General features: G+C 45.9%; 2 protein-coding genes across 2 annotated transcripts; both read right to left on the bottom strand.

Moving 5' to 3' along the window:
- Window positions 1–14,086: 14,086 nt before the first annotated feature.
- Window positions 14,087–17,028, bottom strand: LOC107979446 (histone H3). The gene is given in 2 exon segments (XM_035450322.1): window positions 14,087–16,863; window positions 16,866–17,028. Coding segments are annotated over 2 exon segments (579 nt in total). The 5' UTR covers window positions 16,999–17,028; the 3' UTR covers window positions 14,087–16,417.
- Window positions 17,022–18,042, bottom strand: LOC100758065 (histone H2A type 2-A). Its single transcript, XM_027393690.2, has one exon. The coding sequence runs from the start codon at window positions 17,991–17,993 to the stop codon at window positions 17,601–17,603; it is 393 nt and encodes a 130-aa protein (XP_027249491.1). The 5' UTR covers window positions 17,994–18,042; the 3' UTR covers window positions 17,022–17,600.
- Between the last annotated feature and the right edge of the window lie 4,272 nt (window positions 18,043–22,314).

The following is a 22,314-nucleotide window of genomic DNA, read 5'->3' as shown; positions in this document are numbered from 1 at the left end:
GCCTGGTCTCCAGAGTGAGTTCCAAGACAGCCTGGACTACATATACCCTGTCTCTAAATAAATAAGTAAATAAGCAAATAATAAATAAACAAATTTCTGTTAGATGGCAGGCAATCTCTTAGGCAGTGGTGATATAAGATTAAACAGAACAGAGTGGCTTCTGGCTCCCTAGAAAGAAAGACAGATGTCAAATCATCGGCGATAACCAATGATAGCAAGTGTTAAGGTGGGGTAAGTACTGGTGCAGAGAGTGTGATGGAAGGTGCTCTAACTTACCATTGGAGGGTTGCCTTAGTTACTTCTCTGTTGTGGTGTTTGAATAAGAATGGCCCCACAGGCTCATTTATCTGAATGCTTCCTCATAAGGGACTAGTGTTACTTGACAGGGATTAGGAGGTGAGGCCTTGTTGGAGAAAGTGAGCCACTGGGAAGTGGGCTTTGAAGTTTCAAATGCTCAAGCCAGGCCCAGTGTCTCTTTCTCCCTGCTGCCTGGGAATCTGGATGTAGAACTCTCAGCTACCTCTCCAGCACCGTATCTGCGTGTACGTCACCAAGCTTCCCGCCGTGGCGATAATGGACTGAACTTCTTTATAAGAGTTGTCATGGTCATGGTGTCTCTTCACAGCGATAGAACAGTGGTTAAGACAGCTGGGAAGAGACCCGTGACCGAAGCAACTTATAAAAGAGAAAGCATTTAATTGGGGGCTTACAACTTCAGAAAGTGAGTCCACGACCATTTTGGTGGGGAGCATGCCTGAAGATAGGGGAGCACGGCACTGGAGTGATGGCTGAGAGTTTACATCCTGATCAGCAGGCAGCACACAGAGAAAGAACGGACTAGAAACAGTGACTGGTTTTGAAATCTCAAGGCTCACTCACAGTGACACACCTCTTCCAAAAAGGGAAAGGACTACCCCTTAGTCCTTTCCAAACAGTTCTGCCAACTAGGAACCTATCATTCAAGCATATGAACCTATGGTGGCCATTTGCATTAAAACCACCACAAACGAAGGCAAGGGTCTCTTCCAGAAAGAGGCCTGTAGGCTAAGAGCAGGGAAGGTTAGGGATGACTATTCCAAGAGGAAGGCAGCATGAGCAAAGTCCCCCAAGGGGAATGGGAAAGAGGGTGCTCAGGGTGTAGCTGCAGTGTGCAGAGGACACCAAGAAGCTCACACAGTAGACAGAGTCATGCCTGCAGGATCAGATTCGACATAAGCTGACTCGCAAGAACTCAGTCACAGGCTAGTGTGACTAGGAACAGAAAGGCACTGGATGGCACTAAAGCGGAGTTCAAATTCTCAGAGGCCATATGGCGTGTCCTTCTAAGGACATGACACCCTGATCCTCCAGTGACTGTTCAATGCAATGGGACTTCCTTTAAATGGGAAACAGTGCTTCAGGCTAATCAGGTTGACAATAGACAGCATGGCATCCTGCAAGTGGCTTTCTTTCAATATTTTATGATTTTTTTTTTTTTGTATATGAGTGTTTCTCCTGCATGTATGTGTGCAGTGCCCACAGAGTCTAGAAAGGGGCCTCGGATTCCTTGGAGCTGGAGTTACAGTGGATGCGGAGACTAGAATCCGAGTCCTGCACATCCATCTCTTCAGCAAGTGGCTTTCTTATTGTAGTTTAGTTTTCTCTGAAGTTTGGCTTCTTCGAACAAGTTGAGTTGGACCCAAACATGTATTTTTAGATACTTAGTCGCTATCATCTCTCATTAGAAGTTAAGAGCACAGGATGTGACAACAGATTGCCTAGTAACGAAGCTCAATTCTTTATCACTCAATAGTTATATATGATGGTCAATCTTAGTTGTCAGTTTTACTGGATTTAGAATCACTATGGAAACAAACCCTGGAGCACGTCTATAAGAGATTTTTTAAAAAAAGATTTCATTAAAAATTTATGAGTGTGTATGTATGTGCCTGTCTGAATGTATGCCAAGTGTGGGTGTGGGTGTCCATGGAGGCCGGAAGGGGTTGTTTGATCCCATGGAGCTGGAGTTACAGATGGTTGTGAACTGCCCCATGAGGGTGCTGGGAAGCATATTTTGTAATTGTCCGATTTGTTACTGTGTGATGTGCATGGTATGTGGGGGTGTTTGCGCTTTAGCATTTGTGTGAAGGCCCTCACAACTTGTGGATTTAGTTCTCTTCTTCCACCAAATGAGTTCCAGTGGTTAGAGCTGAGTTGTGCAGCTTAACAAACTGCCTTTACCCCTAGCCATCTCATTGGCCCCCATTCAATGTGTTTTTCAAATACATACACAAAGATGGAAACTGAAATTTGAACACTAACTGCATCTTTAATAATTAAAGATTAGCAACTTATTGTTTTAGATGTGTGTTAGCTCCACAGCCTTTATCATTTAAGGATATATAAAGAAATATTTCATTGTGACATAATATGGTGTCTGGAATTTCCCTCAAAATGATCCCGTGTGGCTGAGTTGAGTTATATCATGTGAACATAAAACACATTATTTATTTTTGAGACAGGCTTTCACTGAGCAGCTCTGGCTGGCTAGAAATTCACGATATTAGTCCAGGCTGACCTCAAACTCATGGCATCCTCCTCCCTATGTGTTTTAAGTGCTGGGATTATAGGTTCGTGTCCTCAGGCCCAATTGAATGTATGTATTTTAAAGCTGCTTGCTAATGTCTCTGGGTAAGTGCCTTACCATTTTTTACTTAGAGGTTTTTGTTTTGTGTTTATATGTGAAAAATGAATCTTTGGTGGGTATAGTAGCATGTTCCCAACACTCAGGTGGGCAGGAGAATCTCAAGTTCATGGCCAGCCTTGACTGCATACTGAGATTTTGTTTCAAATAAACTTTAAAACAAAACAAAATCAAGAGAAACAAATACTTGGGGTCTGAGAGATGGCTCCACTGTTAAGAACAATTGTTGCTCTGGCACAGGGGTTTAGTTCTCAGGCCCCCTTTTACAACCATCTGTCATTCCAGTTCAGGGGAATCTGACGCCCTCTTCTGGCCTCCTTTGGAACCAGGCATGCACTCGGTGCACAGACATACATGCAGGCAAAAAACATACACATAAAATAAAAGTGAGTTAATCTTAAAAAAACAGAACAAACCTTTAAATTGGAATTGAGGAGACCTGCACGTGCTATGATAGACTGCAATGTTTTCTAATGCTACAGTACTTTAATTCATGTATGTTCTGGGATTTTGCATTAGAGCACCAATGATGATGGTCACTTGTGAGGGTTTGGGGGAAGGGAAAGCTTCTGCTTGTTTATTCTTATCTCTTATAATGTTAGTTTACTGGGTACATGCTCTTAAAAAGTACTGCTAGCAAGGAGTGGCAGCTGGTAGATGGAATCCCAGCACTGCTGGGAGCCTAGCAAATCCTTGAGCCCATAGCTCTCCAGAGAAACCAGGGATGTTAAGCTTACATGGTTGTCTTTCCAATGGGAAAGATGAAAAACCTGTTCTTCCATCCAGAAGGCTGGGAATTGCAAGTGATTAATAGCTCTGTGATCTGAATTATCTGTGGGGCCAGGCCATATCAAGCTCCTACAACCAGGAGGCTAGTAGTCTAAATGACTCTCACAGCTAGAGGTTCCCCCAAGCTCCCACAACTAGGGCCAGAGGTAACTAAGAGCCCAAACGACTTCTGTGCTATCTGCATGACTGAGACCAGGCGAGAGCCTTCCCTAGGCCCTTAAGCTAGGACAGGCAGCCTATCTCTAGAACCCATCTTCTTGGAAGAAATCACATGAATCCCATTTCAATGTAATTAAGCTTCCTTGTGCACTGGGGATTGTATTACACCAGGAAACCTTCCCCCCAATTTATACTGGGCTTAAATATGTTGGGAATAAACTGCCCGATGCCAGCTGCTTTAGAAGTCCTGATCCTGGTTGATGAAGTCAGTCTAACCTGAGTTTTCATTCTCATCTCTTCCAGGTTTGCTTCTCTGCCTGACACCAGTAGAGACACCCCCCCACCCCCCCTCCCACAGCCCTAGGGAGTCGGAGGCAGGAGACTGCTACAAACCTGAGGTCATTTTGGATTTCCTAAGAGTTCCAGACTAGCTTTTGTTAGAACGTGAGGCCCTATTTCAAACACAAACAAACACAACCAAATAACTCCTAATCATATTAAATAAAAACAAAAACTAACAAGACAGAACTGTACAAAATAGCTACCAGGTATGTTGGTACATACTTGTAACCATGCTATGTGGGGAGCTAATACAGGAGGATTTGGAGCTTGAGGTCATCTTGGACTACAAAGTGAAACCATGTCTCAAAAACTACCACCACCAAAACCCAACCAAACAAAAGCCTCAAATAAAACAAAACACAGTCAACCCAAACCTAAACAAACAAAACCTTACTGCAAGATTTTGTGGAAAGAATGAATGTATTTCAAAATACCTTCTGAGAAATAGTTGAGAAAAATCTCAATAACACAAACAGCAACCAATTTAAATTAAGGGCAAAGATAACGAGAACAACAAAAGGCACAGGAATCCCTGGGGTTAAAGGGTAACCTACAGGCCTGGGATTGGGACTCCACTATCCCCAGCCTCATTAAAAATACAATCACATGAAACTCTGAACGCCAAACTGGGTCTAGTGCTGTAGTCCCAGCACTCAGTTACCCCAGGGAGGGCTTGAGGCTTCCACCCCAACCTCCACCACCCCACCTCCGGTGAGCACACCTCTATCTTTATTTCTTTACACACACACACACACACACACACACACACACACACACACACACACAGACGTTTTGTTTTTATTTTTCCAGACAGGGTTTCTTTGTGTAACAAACCGCTCTGGCTTTCCTGGAACTTGGTCTGTAGACCAGGCTGGCCTGGAACTCACTGAGATCTGCCTGCCTCTGACTCCCAAATGCTGGTATTAAAGGCATGTACCACCACTGCCAGGCTTTATTTCTTTTTTTTAAAGGCAAGATCTTGCTATGTAGGCCATATTGACTTCAAACTCTTAATTATCCTTCTATCTTAGTGTGGTGGTTTGAATAATAATGGTCCCCATAGGCTCATATATGTGAATACCTAGGGAGTGGCATGAGGAGGTGTGGCCTTGTTGGGGTAGGTGTGGTCATGTTGGAGGAAGTGCGTTACTGGGCATTGAGGGACCAAAAATTCAAATTAATAAAAATTTAAAAAACTTGGGTTCCAAAAAGAAAAAAAAAGGGGGGGGGGAGACTTCTAATGGCTGGGAATGCCATGGCTGGCGCCTGAGCCCTGCTCCCAGAGAAGCAGAGATGACTATCCATCACTCTTGTTGGCATTCCTTTGCTAATTTTTGGTTGTAAAGGTGCCCTGCTGGTTGTAAAGATTCCCCATCCCAGGGGATAATTGTCAGACCCTGTGACTCTGTAACCCTGCAAGCCCATGTCCTGTCTTATCTCAGTCAAATGTATCTCCCTTAAAATGTATAGTTACTGACTAACTCTGTACTTTGTATGACCTTAAGTAACCATGGAAACTCTGTAATTTGTGGCCTTCAACCTTATGGTCTGCCCCTTTAAAAGCTTCTCTTTTTGGCTGGGTGGGATCTCATTTGCCTGCCATGCAGTGAGATCCTAGCTGGCCAGCTTGAAATAAAAAGAAACCTTTTGCTTTTGCATCAGAGTGTTGACTCCTTGGGTTAGTCTCTGGGCTCCTCGAACCTGGCACAATAGGCATGAGCTTTGGGGTTTCAAATGCTCAAGCCAGGCCCAGTGTCTCTCTTCCTGCTGCCTGTTGATTTGGAGGTAGAACTCTCAAGCTACTTATTCCAGCCTGCATGCCCCCATGACGGTGGACTAAACCTCTGAACTGTAAGCAAGCACCAATTAAATGCTCTTTTTTTTTTTTTTTTTAATAAGAGTTGTTATTGTCATGGTGTCTCTTCACAGCAAGAGGAATGTGACTAAGACACTCAGTTTCCTAAGCACAGTATCGGGACAATACAGGAGTGTTTCACCTCAACTAATTGTCATTTGTTTTTAATTTGCTTTTATTTTATATGTATTAGTGTTTGCTTGCATGTGTATGCACACCACGTATGTGCCTGATGATGTCAGTGAGGCCAGAAGAGGGGGCCAGATCCTTTGGATTTGCAGTTAAGGCTTTTTCTTTTTTTTGGCTTTTCAAGACAGGGTTTCTCTGTATAGTCCTGGCTGTCCTGGCACTCACTCTGTAGACCAGGCTGGCCTTGAACTCACTGAGATTTGCCTACCTCTGCCTCTCAAGTGCTGGGACTAAAGGTGTGTGTCACCACCACCCAGCCCAGTTAAGGGTATTTTAAGCAGCCGTGTGGGTGTTGGGAACTGAACCTGGGTCCCCTGTAAGAGTAGCCAGTGCTCTTGACCACTGAGTCATCTCCCCACTCCCTGTCATATTTTTCTTAAATACAAGTAAGTCACAGATTCTATTTCTACTGAAAGGAAGGGGATTAAATGAAGGATACTAGAAGCTAGCAGTCACTGAGACCACTTTAGAATTCTGCTTACCATAGAAACATAGAGGGAAATATTTCAGCTCATGCCAGCTCTTTTTCTTTGATTGATATTGCTTTTAACATAAAATAGTAAAAAATAAAAACAAAACAAAAGAAAAACACAATTAAAAACAGAGGACCGGGAAGTCTGCTGTGTTCCAGTGCTCTCAACACACATTTCAGCTCCTCAGAATGAATCCTGGAAGGCCAATGTTGTTGATTCTACAGTGGAGTAAACTGAGCATCCGACAGGACAGATAATTTAGAGTTCTTCCAGCATGTTGTATAGTTTCAGAGTGCCCCTGCCCAAAGGAAAACCATCCCCAGTTCATAAAAGAAGCTGATGATCACGCAGGTGAAATAACTTGGTGGTATGTTCTGATGCTTTTGAGTTTTACTAAAATATTTGTCTAAAATCTGCATGGGGGCTGTGGCCGTGGCTCAGTGGTAAATCACCTGCCTCACATACAGGAGGCCCAAGGTTCAATTCCTAGTACTACCTAAAAATTATACATTGTGCCCAGTGTGATGGCAATACCTGGGAGGCAGAGGCAGGAGAACCATAAGTTAGAGTCTAGCCTAGACTGTATAGAAAGGACCTGCCTCAAAAAAACAAGGCCTTGAGCTATCAAGATGCCTCAGTGGGTGACACTTGCTACCAAGCCTGAAGCCGAGTTAAATCCCAGACTCACACAATGAAAGGAGGGAATAGATCTCTGATCGCCACACATGCTCTGTGGCACATGTACACACACACACACACACACACACACACACACACACACACACACACACACACACACAGAAATAAATGTAGTTGGGCAGTGGTGGCACACACCTTTAATCCCAGCACTCAGGAGGCAGACGCAGGAGGATGTCAGTGAGTTAAGGCCAACCTGGTCTACAAAGTGAGTTTCAGGACAGCCAGGACTGTTACACAGAGAAACCCTGTCTCCACAAACAAAACCAAAACCAAAACCAAACAAGAAAAGAAATGTAAAAACCAAGAGTATTATAGAGTATCTTTTACTATGTGCAAGGTCCTGAATTCAACCCAGAAGCACCACAACTAGACAAATAAGTAAATACATAAATGAATACAAAACAAAAAGGGAAAGAAAACTGCACATGATAATGTGAAGGTCTGTTAATACACGTGCCTCGTCCTGCAGGGCTTCGTCATGGAAACCTGACCGGGGAATGAAGAAACCACAGACACACACACACAGAAAAGCTGTGACAGGGTGGACTGTACTCACTTTGGAGGAGGGCACCTGCCACACAATCGTGAAACTTCATTTGCTATGCACAGAACAAGGAGGCAGGATTAGCTAGTACCAGTGGCAGGTCCCTGTAGGGGAGTGGTCTCGGGCTGTTACCTTCTGGGAGGAGCAAGCAATGGTTGACAGTTTCTGCACACACTGGCCAATCATTCATAAACACTCACATTTGGACCATATTAGTCACACGTCTGAGCCTCACCTGGGTAAGGCTTTGCCATTTCCATGGGTCTCAGGCATTGGGGTCCTTGAAATGGCCATGCACATGCATATATATTCACTCAGGACTCCATCCACTCCCCCACATATACTTTTATTTATTTGTTTTTAATTTTATTACATTTACTTATTTTGTGTGGAGGGGTATGTACGTACCACGGCACAAGTATGGAAGTCGGACATATGTCTTTAACAGAAAAGTAGAATATTAGTGCTGAGAAACACACACATAGATCATATTTCCCTATTTTTCCCCTTTGGTTTCAGGATAATATTTTCTGCCTTCCTTTCCTGCCTCCATCAGCTCTGTAAGTGGTGCAGGTATTCCCCAGATGACTGTCCTGGGGCATAAACTCACCCCAGGGATTCCCAGAGGCTACTGTATGTCCCCTGGGTGGTTGAGAGAAACCAGCTGTGCCTCTAGCTCTCTTTCCAGATCCACAGTGCCAGCTGCCTGAAGGACAGTGCCACTTGCCACTGCCATTTACAGCTGGGCTCTGGCACAACCTAAAACTTCTCCAGGCAAGGTCTTCTGTTGGGAGCCAGGCTGAACCAAGACTCTCAGAGGCCCTGATGAAAGTGCAAAGGGAACCCTAGTTCAGCCACAGCTGGAGCTAGGAATCCCAAGGAGTTAAGCTTTTGGTTCCTGGCTTTCCCCTAAGAAATGCTGTGGTTATCAGTCTGAGAGCTGCTGTGCCTAAGATATCCTGTTTTCTCTTTGCCAACATTTTTCTTCTAATTTAGCTTTCTGTTGACCTTGGCCCATTTCCCCTGCAAACAGTATATAATAAGATACTGTAGTTCTTAATAAACTCATGTAGTTGCTGGACATGAGCTGTCAGTTCATGCAAGACCTTCTGCTCCCAAACTTTCTGTCTTCTTTATCTTTTTATCTCTGGTCCTCCCCCTTGACATCTTGTGTTTCGGGACCCTGTGGGTTTAGGTCATTCTCCTTTTGGGAACCATACAGCTTGGCGTGAACCTTTAAGCCAAACTTGGTAAGCCACACAGTTATAGAACTGTCTTTTGATTATAAATGGCTTCTAGAAGCCCGAGCACCCAGAAGGAACAACATGACCCAGACGTCAAACCTTTGTTCCAACCACAGGCCCACTTACCTAAGCAACCCTCCCAAGTCCCACCAATTACCTAGGTAACACTCCCCACCACCCAAGAACCTTTTACCCTGCCAATATCCTCCTTCTATATTTTCTAACATCCTGCTTGAACTAAAACCAGGCTCTTGGCCTCTTCTCCCCCTCCCCTTTACCCCATACTACTGACTATATAAGCTAGCCTGGAAAAAATAAAATTTGTCACTTGATCAGAATCCTGTCTTGTGGTCATTCTGTCACGTCTCTTGTCCCCATTCCCCTCCCTGGACTTCTTGCCCTAGGCTGCTGTATCACGGGTTGGGACAACTACATTCTCCCAAACTCCTGTCATGGGAAAGTTGGTGCCCTCTTCCCAGGAACTCAGGTAGAGAGGTCACCTTTAATTCCTTTTCTTATCCAAGAGCTCCTTTCTGCTCTTTCCCGAGTCCAGACCTGGGCAAGCTTCTGTGTGCAGTAGTATGAGTGGTTTCTGGCCCATTGCTATGGCTGATGCCTTCTTCTCAAGAACTTTGGTCCCGAAGTCTTCCACTTGACCTCATGCCTTGAGTGCAAGACTTTTTTTTTGAACCAACCTGCCCCAGGTAAGCTTTCTTCATATTTAGCTTAAATCTATCAGTCCGATTAAAGTCCATTGCAGTATGTTCATGGATATTTTGTTTTTCATTTGGAAATAGGATTTTCACATAAGTAACTGGGCACGGGTTTTTAAATGAAGCCACCCTTAATTTAGGCCTTAAATTCAAATATTGGTGATATGTTTGAGAAAGAAGATGGTGTTTGAGTCCATGGAGAGAGACACGGAGTAAGTTGGTGTGAAAAAGAAGACCGAGCCTCGAGTTCTGTCATTCTAAGCCAAAGGATACAGGAAGTCACTGGGAACTAAGGAAAGATTATCTCCAGAGCCCTTGGAGGGCACATGGCAACTTGATTTCAGCCTGGTCTCCAAACCTGTGTGTTACTATTGCTGTGATGAAATGTGGGGTTTGTGTTGACAGGTGAATAGCTTGTGAATTTAGTTAAAGGCCAGGGTAAGGAGTCAGGGGTGGAAGATAGAAAGGGGGGTCATTTTGCAATTCAGGGGTGCGTGGCTTTGTAGCTTTATTTTTTGAATATTTAACAACAGTGAAATGTTTATATTGTTTGTTTAAGATGACACACGTTTGTCATTGTGGGAGTTATTTCCCTAAATGCCTGCAAACACCACTGGCCCATCTATCATCTCCACTTCAGAGATGAGGGTCATCTTTCGAGACGAAGATTCTGATTCTGCCCAGCCCTGCAGTGGTAGGAGGTAGAGCCAGGACTGAGAGTCTGTGAATGTTCCCTGGGGTTCTGATTCTCTGTACTCGGCAGGTGCTGTAGAATGAACGGTAAAAGGGCAAAGAGCCTGGAGAGATTTCAAAGCGTAGGCATGACAAACTCATGCCTGGTATCGTGTGGAGGAGTCTGTCCCCTACCTGTTTATGGAGTTGAGCTGAGAAGCAGAAGAGTCAAGTGACAGTGAGGCACTGAGCCCTGGGTGTCTCGTGCTTCTTGCCACTTCCTCTTTGAGCTTCCAATATGAACTGTTTGAGTTTTATCCTTAAGTATATGAACTTTGGGGTCCCTTTCATACTTTTGCCTTGACACTACTTGTGGGAGTTTGGGCAAAATACTTGAGTGTCCTTGACGTCTTTGTGAGGTTGCTGTGATTCTACCTCAACCTGAGCTTAAGAAACACGCTATTCTCATTTCCAAGTGTCACTGCACAGTGTGGCCCAGTTGATACCCCCTTTCCCCCTTCAGCCACTCTCTCTCCTCCTGTTTTTCATCTCTCTACAGCTGTACTTTCTAGTTTAGGAGTTCTCCCATCAAAATTCTATGGACTGGATACTTAAACCTTAGTCTTTTTTATGTGTTTGTGTGTGTGTGTGTGTGTGTGTGTGTGTGTGTGTGTGTGTGTGTGTGTGAATGAAGGTGCTGCAGAGGCCAGAGGAGGGTGTTGGGTTCCCTGAAGCTAGTGTTACGGGTGGTTGTGAGATGTCTGACACGCAGGCTGGGAACTGAACTCAGGTTCTCTACAAGGGCAGTAAGTGATCTTAACTGCTAAGCCATTTCTCTAGCCTCTTCTCTTCTAATGCTTGGGTACATTTCATCCAGTCCTCTGCCTTCTGTTATTATCCTTTTAGCTATCTGCCTAGAGCTTCCCCACAAGTATGTCTGGCTGAGTCACCTCAGTGAATAGGTTAAAATTCCCAGCTTTCAGAAGAGTGTTCTCTTAGATACAAGGATTCTCAGTTTCTGTATCAGGATTTGTACTTAGTGTAACTTCTTGGCTCTGGATTCAGTTGCTTTTCTTGGTCATCATTTTCTGCCTTACTGAAATCGACCATTATCTTCTAGTTCTGTGGTTCTCAACTTTCCTAATGCAGCAACTCCTTAATACTGTTCTGTAGCAGGCTTTCTTGGACTGCCACCCCCCAAATCATGGCTTGTTTCTAGCTAGCTTAGCTTTTTTGTTTTAAACTGAAATTATCCCATTTCTATTAATCCATGTGCTGCCCTGGGGCTCATTTACCTCATCTATGCTCTGTCCATCCTGCTTTCCTGCTTCCTCCGTGTCTAGGTGGCTGCCCCCTTTGCTCTCTGCCCTCCAGTCCCATCTATCCCTCCTCTGCCTAGATATTGGCCATTCAGCTTTTTATTAGACCAATCAGGTGCCTTAGGCAGGCAGGGGAAAACAGCAACACATCTTTACAAACTTAAACCAAACTCTATTCCACCACACAGTTCCTCATGTTCAGTGATCCCCAACCATACAATTATTTCATTGCTATTTCATAATTGCAATTTTGCTAGTTATGAATTGCAATATAAATATGTTTTCCAATGGTCTTAGGCAATTGCTGTGGAAGAGTCACCCAGGGTTAAGAACTCCTCCTCAAGCCAGAGGTTCCTTCTTGCAGTCTCCAAATGCCAAGTCACCAAATCTGTTTAACTGTTCCTCTTGCCCCTTTTAGCCATCACTCCACCTGTGTCCATTTCTCCTTTTGTCCTAGCTGAGGCCACCATCAGCTGTATAAAAATCCACAACCCATGAATAATACCAGTTTTATGGCTGACTTTTCCTGGAAATACCTGATGTTATGAGAATCTTCTTTCCTTTAAATTTACTTATTTGTGTGTGTGTGTGTGTGTGTGTGTGTGTGTGTGTGTGAGAGAGAGAGAGAGAGAGAGAGAGAGAGAGAGAGACAAACAGAGAGAGAGAGAGACAGAGACAGAGAGAGACACAGAGAGAGACAGAGAGAGAGATAGAGAGTGTGCGAACACTATGACCCAGGGCAGATGACAACTGTCAGGAGTTGATTTTCTGCTTCTGGGGATTGAATTCAGGCTTGTTAGCACGTGACTTTACCTCCTGAGCCTCTGGCCAGGTCTGTTATGAGAATTTTCAAGAGAGTGAATTCTTTTTAACTGATTTTTTTTTTGTATTGTCTGATCTGAAAGTGGAGTACTCCTTCTGTACTTTAATCATTGTTACTCTTTTATTTATGTGTATATGTCTATGTAACATATGCCATATTTGTGGGTGTCCAGAAGCCATTAGAGGGCATTGAATCCCTGGAGCTTGAGTTACAGGTGGTTGTGAGCTTCCCAAATGAGGTTGTTGGGTACTAGGAACCCAATTTGGGTCTGCTGAAAGAACATTACTGAGCTATCTTTCTAGATCCTATGTTTTGATACTGACATTAAGAAAATGATACTACTTTGTCTTGGTTTCTCAAACCAAAAAGATATCCCAAAGGTTTAATAGGCCTAAGATGGTGTATGGAAGACCGTGGTAAGAATGGAGGACAGAGGCAGGAATGTCAAGTGTCAGTGCTGTCATTACATTGCCTGTGGCAGCTGAGGAAGCCCTAAAGGCTCTGGAGAATTCCTCACAGTCTTCCCAGATCACAGTAAGAGTCAAATTCTGTTGCCTCTACTCTGGGAAGTTTTGAGGGTTGGGGGATGGTGTGTGTGTGTGTGTGTGTGTGTGTGCGCGTTGTCCTGTCCCTAAGGTGGATGCTGTGTGTCCTGGAAAAGCCTGGTTCCTGGCTGGGTGAGAGGAATTTGGTTAAACAATCTGTTATTTCCTCAGAAAGTAAGCATACACTCTTTTTTCTTCCCCTATGAAAGACCAGGCCTAAGGCAGTTGAGCGGAGAACGTGACTTAATTCATTCATGGTCAGTGTCCACAGTTGTTGGGTAGCAGCCTTGGAAGAGAGACTGTGAGGCAGGCAAGTCAAAGGTCTCAAAGGCTTCCCTTTGATAGGAAACCAGAAAAAAATTAAACAAGAGAGGGCTTCCATTTTCCCACACCAGCCAAGAGAGGCCAGGTCTTGCACTGCCCAGTGTAAACACCCTCCCCCCTTTCCTTTTTTCCATTCTCTCCTACTTCCTGTAGTCTGATTTTGGCAAGCCAGTTCTTACAAGTCATAGAAAGGAATGAAACAGCCCTAAAGTGAGACGGGCCAAGGCAGGCCATAGCTATTCCTACTAAGCTAGGGACCCCTGATTGCCTTAGAACATGACACATGCAGGCTGTGGTCATCCAGATTTCTGGTGTGGGTGGGGCAATCTTGGCTATCTTTGGTATCTAAATTGGTTGGCATCTTGCTGTTATATCTGCCTTAGTTTCTATTCAAGCGTGTAAATCTGCATGTTTATGGGTCTGTTAGCTACTAATAGCTTTGATGTACTAGAAAGTCACTTATGTTCTGAGAACTTTGTGGTTCAATCTTTGAATTGAATTTCAATAAGACGATGGGTGCAAATGTGCTGTCTCCACACAGCTGTAAGCCACTGCTAAACTTCCTGCTTATATCTGAACAGGTGGGAAGGACCTGATCGTCCACTGTGACTCTGAAAAGGAAATGAGGCCCTGAACAGAAACTAAGTGAGCTGGGTAAGTCGACTGGGATCCTGTTAGTTTATTTTCTGTTGCTGTAACAAAACACCCAAGGCTAAGTTCTTTAGAAAGATGTATATTTGGCTTGCAATTCTAGTGACTGGATGCCCCAAACAGCACGGTTCTTGGCTGCTTTACAATACTGTGGAGAAACAGAAAGGGACCTCTCCACATGCAGAAAGGGCAAGCAGATATGATGGTCTCACTTTTATGATAACTAGCTTTTGCTAGAACGATTTCCTGAGGGTATACATCAATTAATTATTAATAATTAATAATGATGTCCTCATATTCTACTAATGATTCCCTCACCTCTCAACATAGCCACACTGGAGACTTTTGAACGGCTTAATTTTGAACCCAGAAAACTCAAACCATAGCAGGGCACTCCAACAGAATGTCATATATTGGGTAGTTTAACCAGAAGAAAGTTTCTCACAATTCTGGAGACTGGACATACAAAGCCAAGTAGTATTGAGCCTTTCTCCCTGGCTGGCATTGGCCACCTTCTTTCTGCATTCCTGTTCCCCCTGTGTGTTCTAATACTCATTTACAAACACCATTTTGTAATAGGCACAGCTGATTTAAAGGTTCTAGTTCCACATTGAGGTACTCAGTATAGGGCTTCAACAAAAAAATGGGGGGACCAGGAGCATAATTCAGTTCACAAAAAAAATCTACTGGAAAAATCCCAGCGGGGGCTAGGGCTGAAAACTAGGAGAAACACCATCAGGAGTAACCACAGTCCCAGTCCTCGGTTTCCCGCTTTGTTCACTCCTTTCAAAAGGGAAATATTTAAAAAAGTATTTCTGTTTCAGTTTCTCCACTCCTCAGTGACTCAAGTGTCAATATCAAGAGGATTAGGAAACGGATGTAAAGCAGGTTTTCTGAGACTCTGATCCCTACCCCAGTTAACAGGCTGTCTTTGTTGCCCACATTTTCTTGGTGCAGAGCAAATTTTAGATCCTCCTCACAGCTCTGGGGGCTCCCAAGTGGCAGAGAGGTGAAAGAGCATGTGTCCCTGGGTCACTGACTACCAGTGTCATGAATTCAAAGAGCCTTGGGCTGATAATGCCTCAAATATTTAGACAAAGCTTAGTTTTGCTTCCTGAAAGACTTCCAGCAAGTTTCAGGCAGTTGACAAGAGGGAAAGTACCTGACAGTGACCTGAGTTATTTACTGTGGTCTTTCAGTCTCAGGTCCCACAGCCACCCCTGCAGAAGGCCCTCCTCAGGCCAAGGAATAGCAGATCCTCCTTGACATCCATAGCCTATTTCTGTACAGAAAGGTCTGTGATAAATAATGCATATACTTATACATATGCATCCACCTGTGCATATATACATATGCATATATATTATACAGAAGGGTTGGCAATTTAAAAGTAAATTAAATGGAAATAAGGGGAGAAACTAACCAATTGCTACAGAAGCCTAAGGTCAGATCATAGTAATAATTGTTGAATTCCAAGAGGCTAACAAGGATAATTCCTAAAGTGTTAGAGGAAGAACAGAGGGAAGGTGAATGTCTCTGGGTATTTCTAATAGTGGTCCAACGACCATGAGCAAACAGACATTACCTAGCAGAGGTAAGGGAAGGAGCCTCTTGTCTTCAGCAGTCTAGAAATTTAGTGCGGCAACTTTGAGGTGACTGAAAGCCAGGTCTCCTGCATGTTCAGCTAGTTTAGAAAGGCCCGCTCTAAGAAAAAAACAAGCAACAGAACAAAACAAAAACATTTAAAGCACACACCTCTAATCCCAGCACTCGGGAGACAGAGGCAAGCGGATCTCTGAGTTCAAGGACAGCCTGGTCTATGGGACCAGTTCAGTAAAAAAGGAAGCAAAACCCGTTGCGGAAAATAGAACAAAAAAGGGCCGACTCTGCTCGAGCTAGGTAAGCGAGGTTCAAAGTATCTGATCATGACCGAAACCCCCCATATACTCAGCAACTCCTAGGTGCTGGGTACTCAGTACTAGGCGTGACGCTCACTGTAGGAAACTTCCGGTCAGGCTTACATGACCGATCCTTGAAGAGGCCTGAAATGCAGTATGTCCCAAGGGTCTGCATCAGGGACACAGTAGTTCCTGCCCTATCTCGATATAGCAAATACAACGGTTTTAGACTGCACAGAGTTTAAGGATGCGCAGAGCAGGATACTTTTACACTAAGAGACCAGACGATGGGTGGATGAGGTTAGAAAAACAAAACCAAGGTTTACAAGCTTTCCTAGAAACACTTAAGGGCTACAGGTGCAACACCAAGAGAGTACCAAACAGCGATCTCAGCAGCTCCGCAAACACCCCGAGGACAGAGGCGAACAGCTCCTTCGGGGCACACGTGGTGGCTCTGAAAAGAGCCTTTTTACGTTGATTTCCTAGAAGCGTAACTTAGGCCCGCTCCCCGCGGATGCGGCGGGCCAGCTGGATGTCCTTGGGCATGATGGTGACGCGCTTGGCGTGGATGGCGCACAGGTTGGTGTCCTCGAACAGCCCCACCAGGTAGGCCTCGCTCGCCTCCTGCAGCGCCATGACGGCCGAGCTCTGGAAGCGCAGGTCGGTCTTGAAGTCCTGCGCGATCTCGCGCACTAGGCGCTGGAACGGCAGCTTGCGGATCAGCAGCTCGGTGGACTTCTGGTAGCGCCGGATCTCGCGCAGCGCCACGGTGCCGGGCCGGTAGCGGTGCGGCTTCTTGACGCCGCCCGTGGCCGGCGCGCTCTTGCGGGCAGCTTTAGTGGCCAGCTGCTTGCGCGGGGCCTTGCCGCCGGTGGACTTGCGGGCCGTCTGCTTGGTGCGAGCCATGGTGGACAGAGAGCGGAGCACAGAGACCCGGAGCGACGGGGACCTGCTGCGGGCCGCAGTCGGCCGCCTTTATAGACGCCGGCCTCCCCTGGGCGAGGCGGGGCCAGACACTTGAAAGTCCCGCGCTGCCCAGCCATTGGCCGTGACGTCACCGGACCGGGCCCGGCCATTGGCTCGGATCTGCTCCGCCCACGATCCCCACCCGCCCCCTGCCCAGCCCTGCGGCCTGCTGACTTGCCAAGGCTCTCGGCGGGTGGGGTGGTCTGTGGCAGCTACCGGAGGGCGGCCGGGGCCGGCTCTGCCGGAGAAGCGCGCAGTCACAGAGCTAGGGTTGTTCAGTGCCGCCCAGGCCCCCGCGATCCCGAGGTCTGGCCGGGTCCCTGTGGCTGCGGGACATGTCCCCGTTTCCTACACTCTGCAGAAGGGCGTCCTGGGAGTCCCAGCCTTGGGGAATGGGCAGGAAGTTTTCAGGAGGGTAGGTTGGGAGCCAGCGGGCCTGGCGCGCAGGACACTTGTTTGTGGCGCCGAGTGCTTAGGACTGTCAATCAAGACGCCCTCTTCGGGGCGGGATGGCGCGCGCAGCGGACACCTGAGGATCCGTGCGCGCAGAGTGGGAAGGGGCGGAAAGGGAGTGGACACGCGACAACCTACACTTCGTTCGGGGAAGGGACCGAAAGACCGTCCACCGTGACACAACTCTTTATAATCTGAACCAGTGGGTGGCTCTGAAAAGAGCCTTTGAGTTCGCCTACGTCCCCCCCGAGCGGCGGCCTCACTTGCCCTTGGCCTTATGGTGGCTCTCGGTCTTCTTGGGCAGCAGCACGGCCTGGATGTTGGGCAGGACGCCGCCCTGCGCGATCGTCACTTTGCCCAGCAGCTTGTTGAGCTCCTCGTCGTTGCGGATGGCCAGCTGCAGGTGGCGCGGGATGATGCGCGTCTTCTTGTTGTCGCGGGCCGCGTTGCCCGCCAGCTCCAGGATTTCGGCCGTCAGGTACTCCAGCACGGCCGCCATGTACACGGGCGCGCCGGCGCCCACGCGCTCCGCGTAGTTGCCCTTGCGCAGCAGCCGGTGCACGCGCCCCACCGGGAACTGCAGCCCGGCGCGGGACGACCGCGACTTGGCCTTGGCGCGGGCCTTGCCACCTTGCTTGCCGCGGCCAGACATGACGAGAAAACGCAAACACACACTCTCGCAAACAGGAAACTGTACGCCGGCGCCGGCGCCTGACCCTTTTATAGGCAGAGTCCCGATTGCCCGACCGACGCTCTCATTGGCTCGCACGCGGCCTCGCTTCCTGCCCAATGAGGGCGCGCGCACAGAATCCGCTCATTTACATAAGCCCCGCTCCCTCGCCCGAGCGCCGCCGCCAACGCGCGAATCACCACGCGCGTGGCCAGAGCCCTCATTTGCGTGCGGCCGTTCTGAGGCCCGGGTCCTCCAAGGCTATGCCACCGGCCTGCCGCGCTGGGATAGTCGCCCCGTCGGTCGGCTTGGCTTGGCTTCGCTTGGGTTCTGCGGGGGCGCAAGCGGGCCGGGTGCGCCCCGCCTCAGGTTTGCCGGATGGACTAGAGTTCTGTTGTGGTGGAATTGTAAGTCTTGTGGAGAAATTGGCCACAGTGAAGCCCCCAGGTTTTTCGCTTGAACAACTATCTGGGTAGACAGTGTTAATTGGATGGAATATGGAGAAGTGATGTCGAGAAGTTGAATGTCTCATTAAATTGGATAGCTTGATATTCAAGTGGACATGTGGAGTCACATTTGAGAGATTGACATGAACGTAGAATTCAGCTAAGACCTTAGTTTTCCTTTTTTCGCAGTGTCACCTTCCCTCAGTGTCTCCCAGCGCGCTGTGCAGCAGAATCATCTCTCTGCGCAGCCAGTTGCTACATTGTTACCTTGGCTCCTGCCACATTGCTGCTGTGCTGTTGGTGCTGCACTTTTTCCTCCCACAGAGTCCCTGCAGGGTGGGGCCCAGGCCACCTTGGGTATTTCTGCTCCAAGTAGCCAGATGTTTCTAAAAATTCAACAGAAAGAGATAGACTTGAGCCAGACTCTTGTATAATTAATTCCCAGGGAACTTCCTAAACAAGTATCTGACAACCCAAGGGCATAGAGGTGGTGTATAGAGGGCGGTTTGACTTCAGCATGGGGAGAGCTACTTCAGGAACCTAGTCCCTACAGAAGCAGGTGCTTGTGCTTTGGAAAAACAAAAAGACCTCTCTTGTGACAATAGGGTAACTGAGAGCTGACTGAAAGCCTGCCATCTCTGCCTTATTTTGTGTATGTCTCCCTTTCTTTGGCTGAAGGCACAAAGTCAATGTCCTACCTTTCTCTTGCATCATATCAGAAGGGAAGGCCATACATACCCTAGAGCTGAAAAGATCTTTTGTATGAGTTCAAGTGATGTCCTCACATGATGACATAACAACTTGCAGGGTCAGAACTGTAGCCACGGTCTAAGAGACCACACACTACCAGGACTGCTGAATTATGCTTACCTTGTGCCTGTCCCAGTTCCTCTGCTTAAGGTTCATGCCAGTCAGTATCCTGAAGATAGACGTGGGGGGTGGGGTGGTGTACTTACTGGATTCATATTTGCTCCTCTTCCCAATACAGCTATCTTGACTAAGTCTCTACTTTGATTTTCTCTTGAATTTGGATGAGTGATTGAGTCTCCCAGGCCTTTATCCTAAAACCTTTGGTTACTATAATAAGTCTATCTCCCAACTTGTTTGTGTTGCTTTATATTCTAAGGACACTGGGACAAGTTTATGACTTTTGGCTTTGTGGAATATGGCCGAAGTGAGGATATATTGATTACATTGAATAACATTGCCCTGTTGGGTGAAGGAACAGACTTTAGAAACAAGTTGACAACTATGTTTAGGAAAATAACTTGGAGTGGGGGAAATGCATTTTTTGTTGGAGGTCTTTGAAAGATTGAGAAGAAGCAGTCAGTGGCAGAATGGGATAGGTGGCCATTTGCACAGTGAAATGTGACAGCTCCAGCTGTAGTTAAGAGTCTGAAGCTTTGAAACTGGGTTTGCTTATTTTAGCAAATACAAAATGACTTCAGTGCAAGAAGAGTATATTTCCAGAAAACATTCATGTAAGACCTTGTACACAAGTCTCAGATGAAATATTTAGCCACAGATAATATTTGACAAGTAGCAATGAAATCAAATTGTACAGATCACCCAAATGCTAAGGTCTTGCTACAAAGTACAACAGAAGATTGGCAATGGTAACATGAAAGCTGGCCCTGCATCAGGGAACCATAGGGATCTTTTGGAATGTAATCGATGCCGAATTAACTGACTAAATTTTATGTTTTAGGTGTTTGCCAAAAACCTCATGTATAGCTATCTCTGTGCTCTTGTCTGTGTTTAACATGGCAGTGGACTGTGGCTTAATGACAAGCATGCTAGACATTGGTAGGGGCTTCAAAGAAACCAAATTTGAATCAAAAGTTTAATCCCAAAGGTTAATCATGTTATCAGTCCTCCATGGGATATCTCTCTTGAAGTCTCTGTATTGTATAGCTATTTCCTCCAAATGAAAACATTTTTTCATGCAAAGCCTGGAGGCCTAGAAGACCCAGGAGATAAAATTTACAAGGCTCAGAAAACTTTGGAAACAAAAGCCATAGGACTTGTCCCCAGGGTTTTAAATTAAACGTGGTGTGATACATCAAGGGATGGACAGGTGAAAGGACCAACAGATGCCATAACAAGCATCAGGCTTCAATTTCAGTTTCCTGAGACTGAACAAGCAGTTTCTGAAGAAAAGCCACGAATGAAGGACAATCTCCAATAGCCCCAACAGCAAGGATGAGACCTGGACCATATAGTACTTAGGATTGGCCAGGCCTGAGCCAGCCTCCACAGCAGCTTAGGGACAGGGCGTGGGACTTGTCCAGGCCTGCCCAAAAGTGGAAAACTACCCCTGACCAGCCCATCCTTATGTGAGATGTCTAAGCTTTTATGTTATCTTAGAGCTAGCCCAATCCTGACCCCACAGGATAGCTCAGTCATTTCCCCCTAGACTCTTATCTTGAGCATTGTTTGAGTCAACAGTACCTATCTCTATGGAAGAATCACATGTATTTTGTAAATAGTTTTAATGTAAGCATGTCTTAAGCTTTGTTGTACACACAGGATCGAGTTAATTGTCATCAGGAAACTTTTTCCCCCCAAAATTGTGCCCTGTTTAAATATACCTAAAATAAACCACATGTCAGACTAGAAATTTGGCCCAGCCCTGGCTAGATAAATTGGGCTGAACCAAGTTTTCTTGTTTCCCTGCCCGCCATGACACTTGCAGGGTCCTCCACACACATATCTCTAGGAAAAGTCGCATAGTACTCTGGTATTAAGGTGATATATTCACACTTGAATTTAACGTTGTTGAAAAAATAAACTGAAATAGAAGCTGTGAAATAATATGGGTGGTGGTGTTGATGGATTTCTTACGTGGTCTCTGCCCTTGTGTGAGGCTAGGGTTGGGATCACAGACAGATCACCGGGGCCTTCTGGCTAGCAAGTCTAGCTGAAACTAAGCTCCAGGTTGAATGAAAGATCCTGCATCACAGAAAAGAAAAAGAGAGAGCAATGCAGAGGAGTGGAGGTAGACATTCCACTGTCCTCTTGCTATGTGGAAGAGCGCGTACATATGTACACACAGCTAAGTCTTAGAAAATGCCTTTCACTCATATATCAAATGTCAGTGGAAAGTCAGTATGACTTCATTAGATATGCTTAGCATATTTAGAATGTGTAAATAAAGGTGTGCTTTGTAGTTTAGTAAATGTAACATTGCACCATAGTGTATTTGAACTAATATATGACTCTTGTATTATTGTAGTAAAGTTTTGTTTTCCAAGACAAGGTTTCTCTGTAGTTTTGACTGCCATAGGTTTTTGTGTAGGCTTTACTATTTTGATTTGTTTTGCTTTCCAGGATGAAACTCTCGGAAGAGAGCTAGCTAGCAAAGGTAATTTTGAAATAGATGTTGTGATGGCTATTCTTGTTTGTCAACTTGACTACATCTAGAATTAGCAAAAACCCAAGTGGCTGGGTATACCTGTGAGGCATTTTCTAGGTTAAATCATCTAGTCCTGGCGCACGCCTTTAATCCCAGCACTCGGGAGGCAGAGGCAGGCAGATCTCTGTGAGTTCGAGGCCAATCTGGTCTCCAGAGCGAGTGCCAGGATAGGCTCCAAAGCTACACAGAGACCCAGTCTCAAAAAACCAAAAACCAAACCAAAACAAAACAAAAACCATCTTAAGTGGGATGACCCAAGTCTTTTGAGATGGGAAGATCTCCCTTAAATCTGGGCCACACCTTCTTGTGGCAGCCTATATGAAAGGCATGGAGAAGGAGACCCTTGCTTTTTGCCTGCTTGCCCTCACTAGCAAGTTCATTCCTTCACCTGCATTAAAGCCTACTTCTTCAGGATTCTGGGATAGTGTGTGCATCTTAAATC

Source organism: Cricetulus griseus (genome assembly GCF_003668045.3).
Source record: "Cricetulus griseus strain 17A/GY chromosome 1 unlocalized genomic scaffold, alternate assembly CriGri-PICRH-1.0 chr1_0, whole genome shotgun sequence".
Lineage (NCBI taxonomy): Eukaryota > Metazoa > Chordata > Mammalia > Rodentia > Cricetidae > Cricetulus > Cricetulus griseus.
This window is presented reverse-complemented; position numbering and strand designations above follow the sequence as displayed.

What these genes read in the sequence shown, in the direction of transcription:
- LOC100758065 (XM_027393690.2), bottom strand. Translation starts at nt 17,993, where the DNA reads ATGTCTGGCCGCGGCAAGCAAGGTGGCAAGGCCCGCGCCAAGGCCAAG.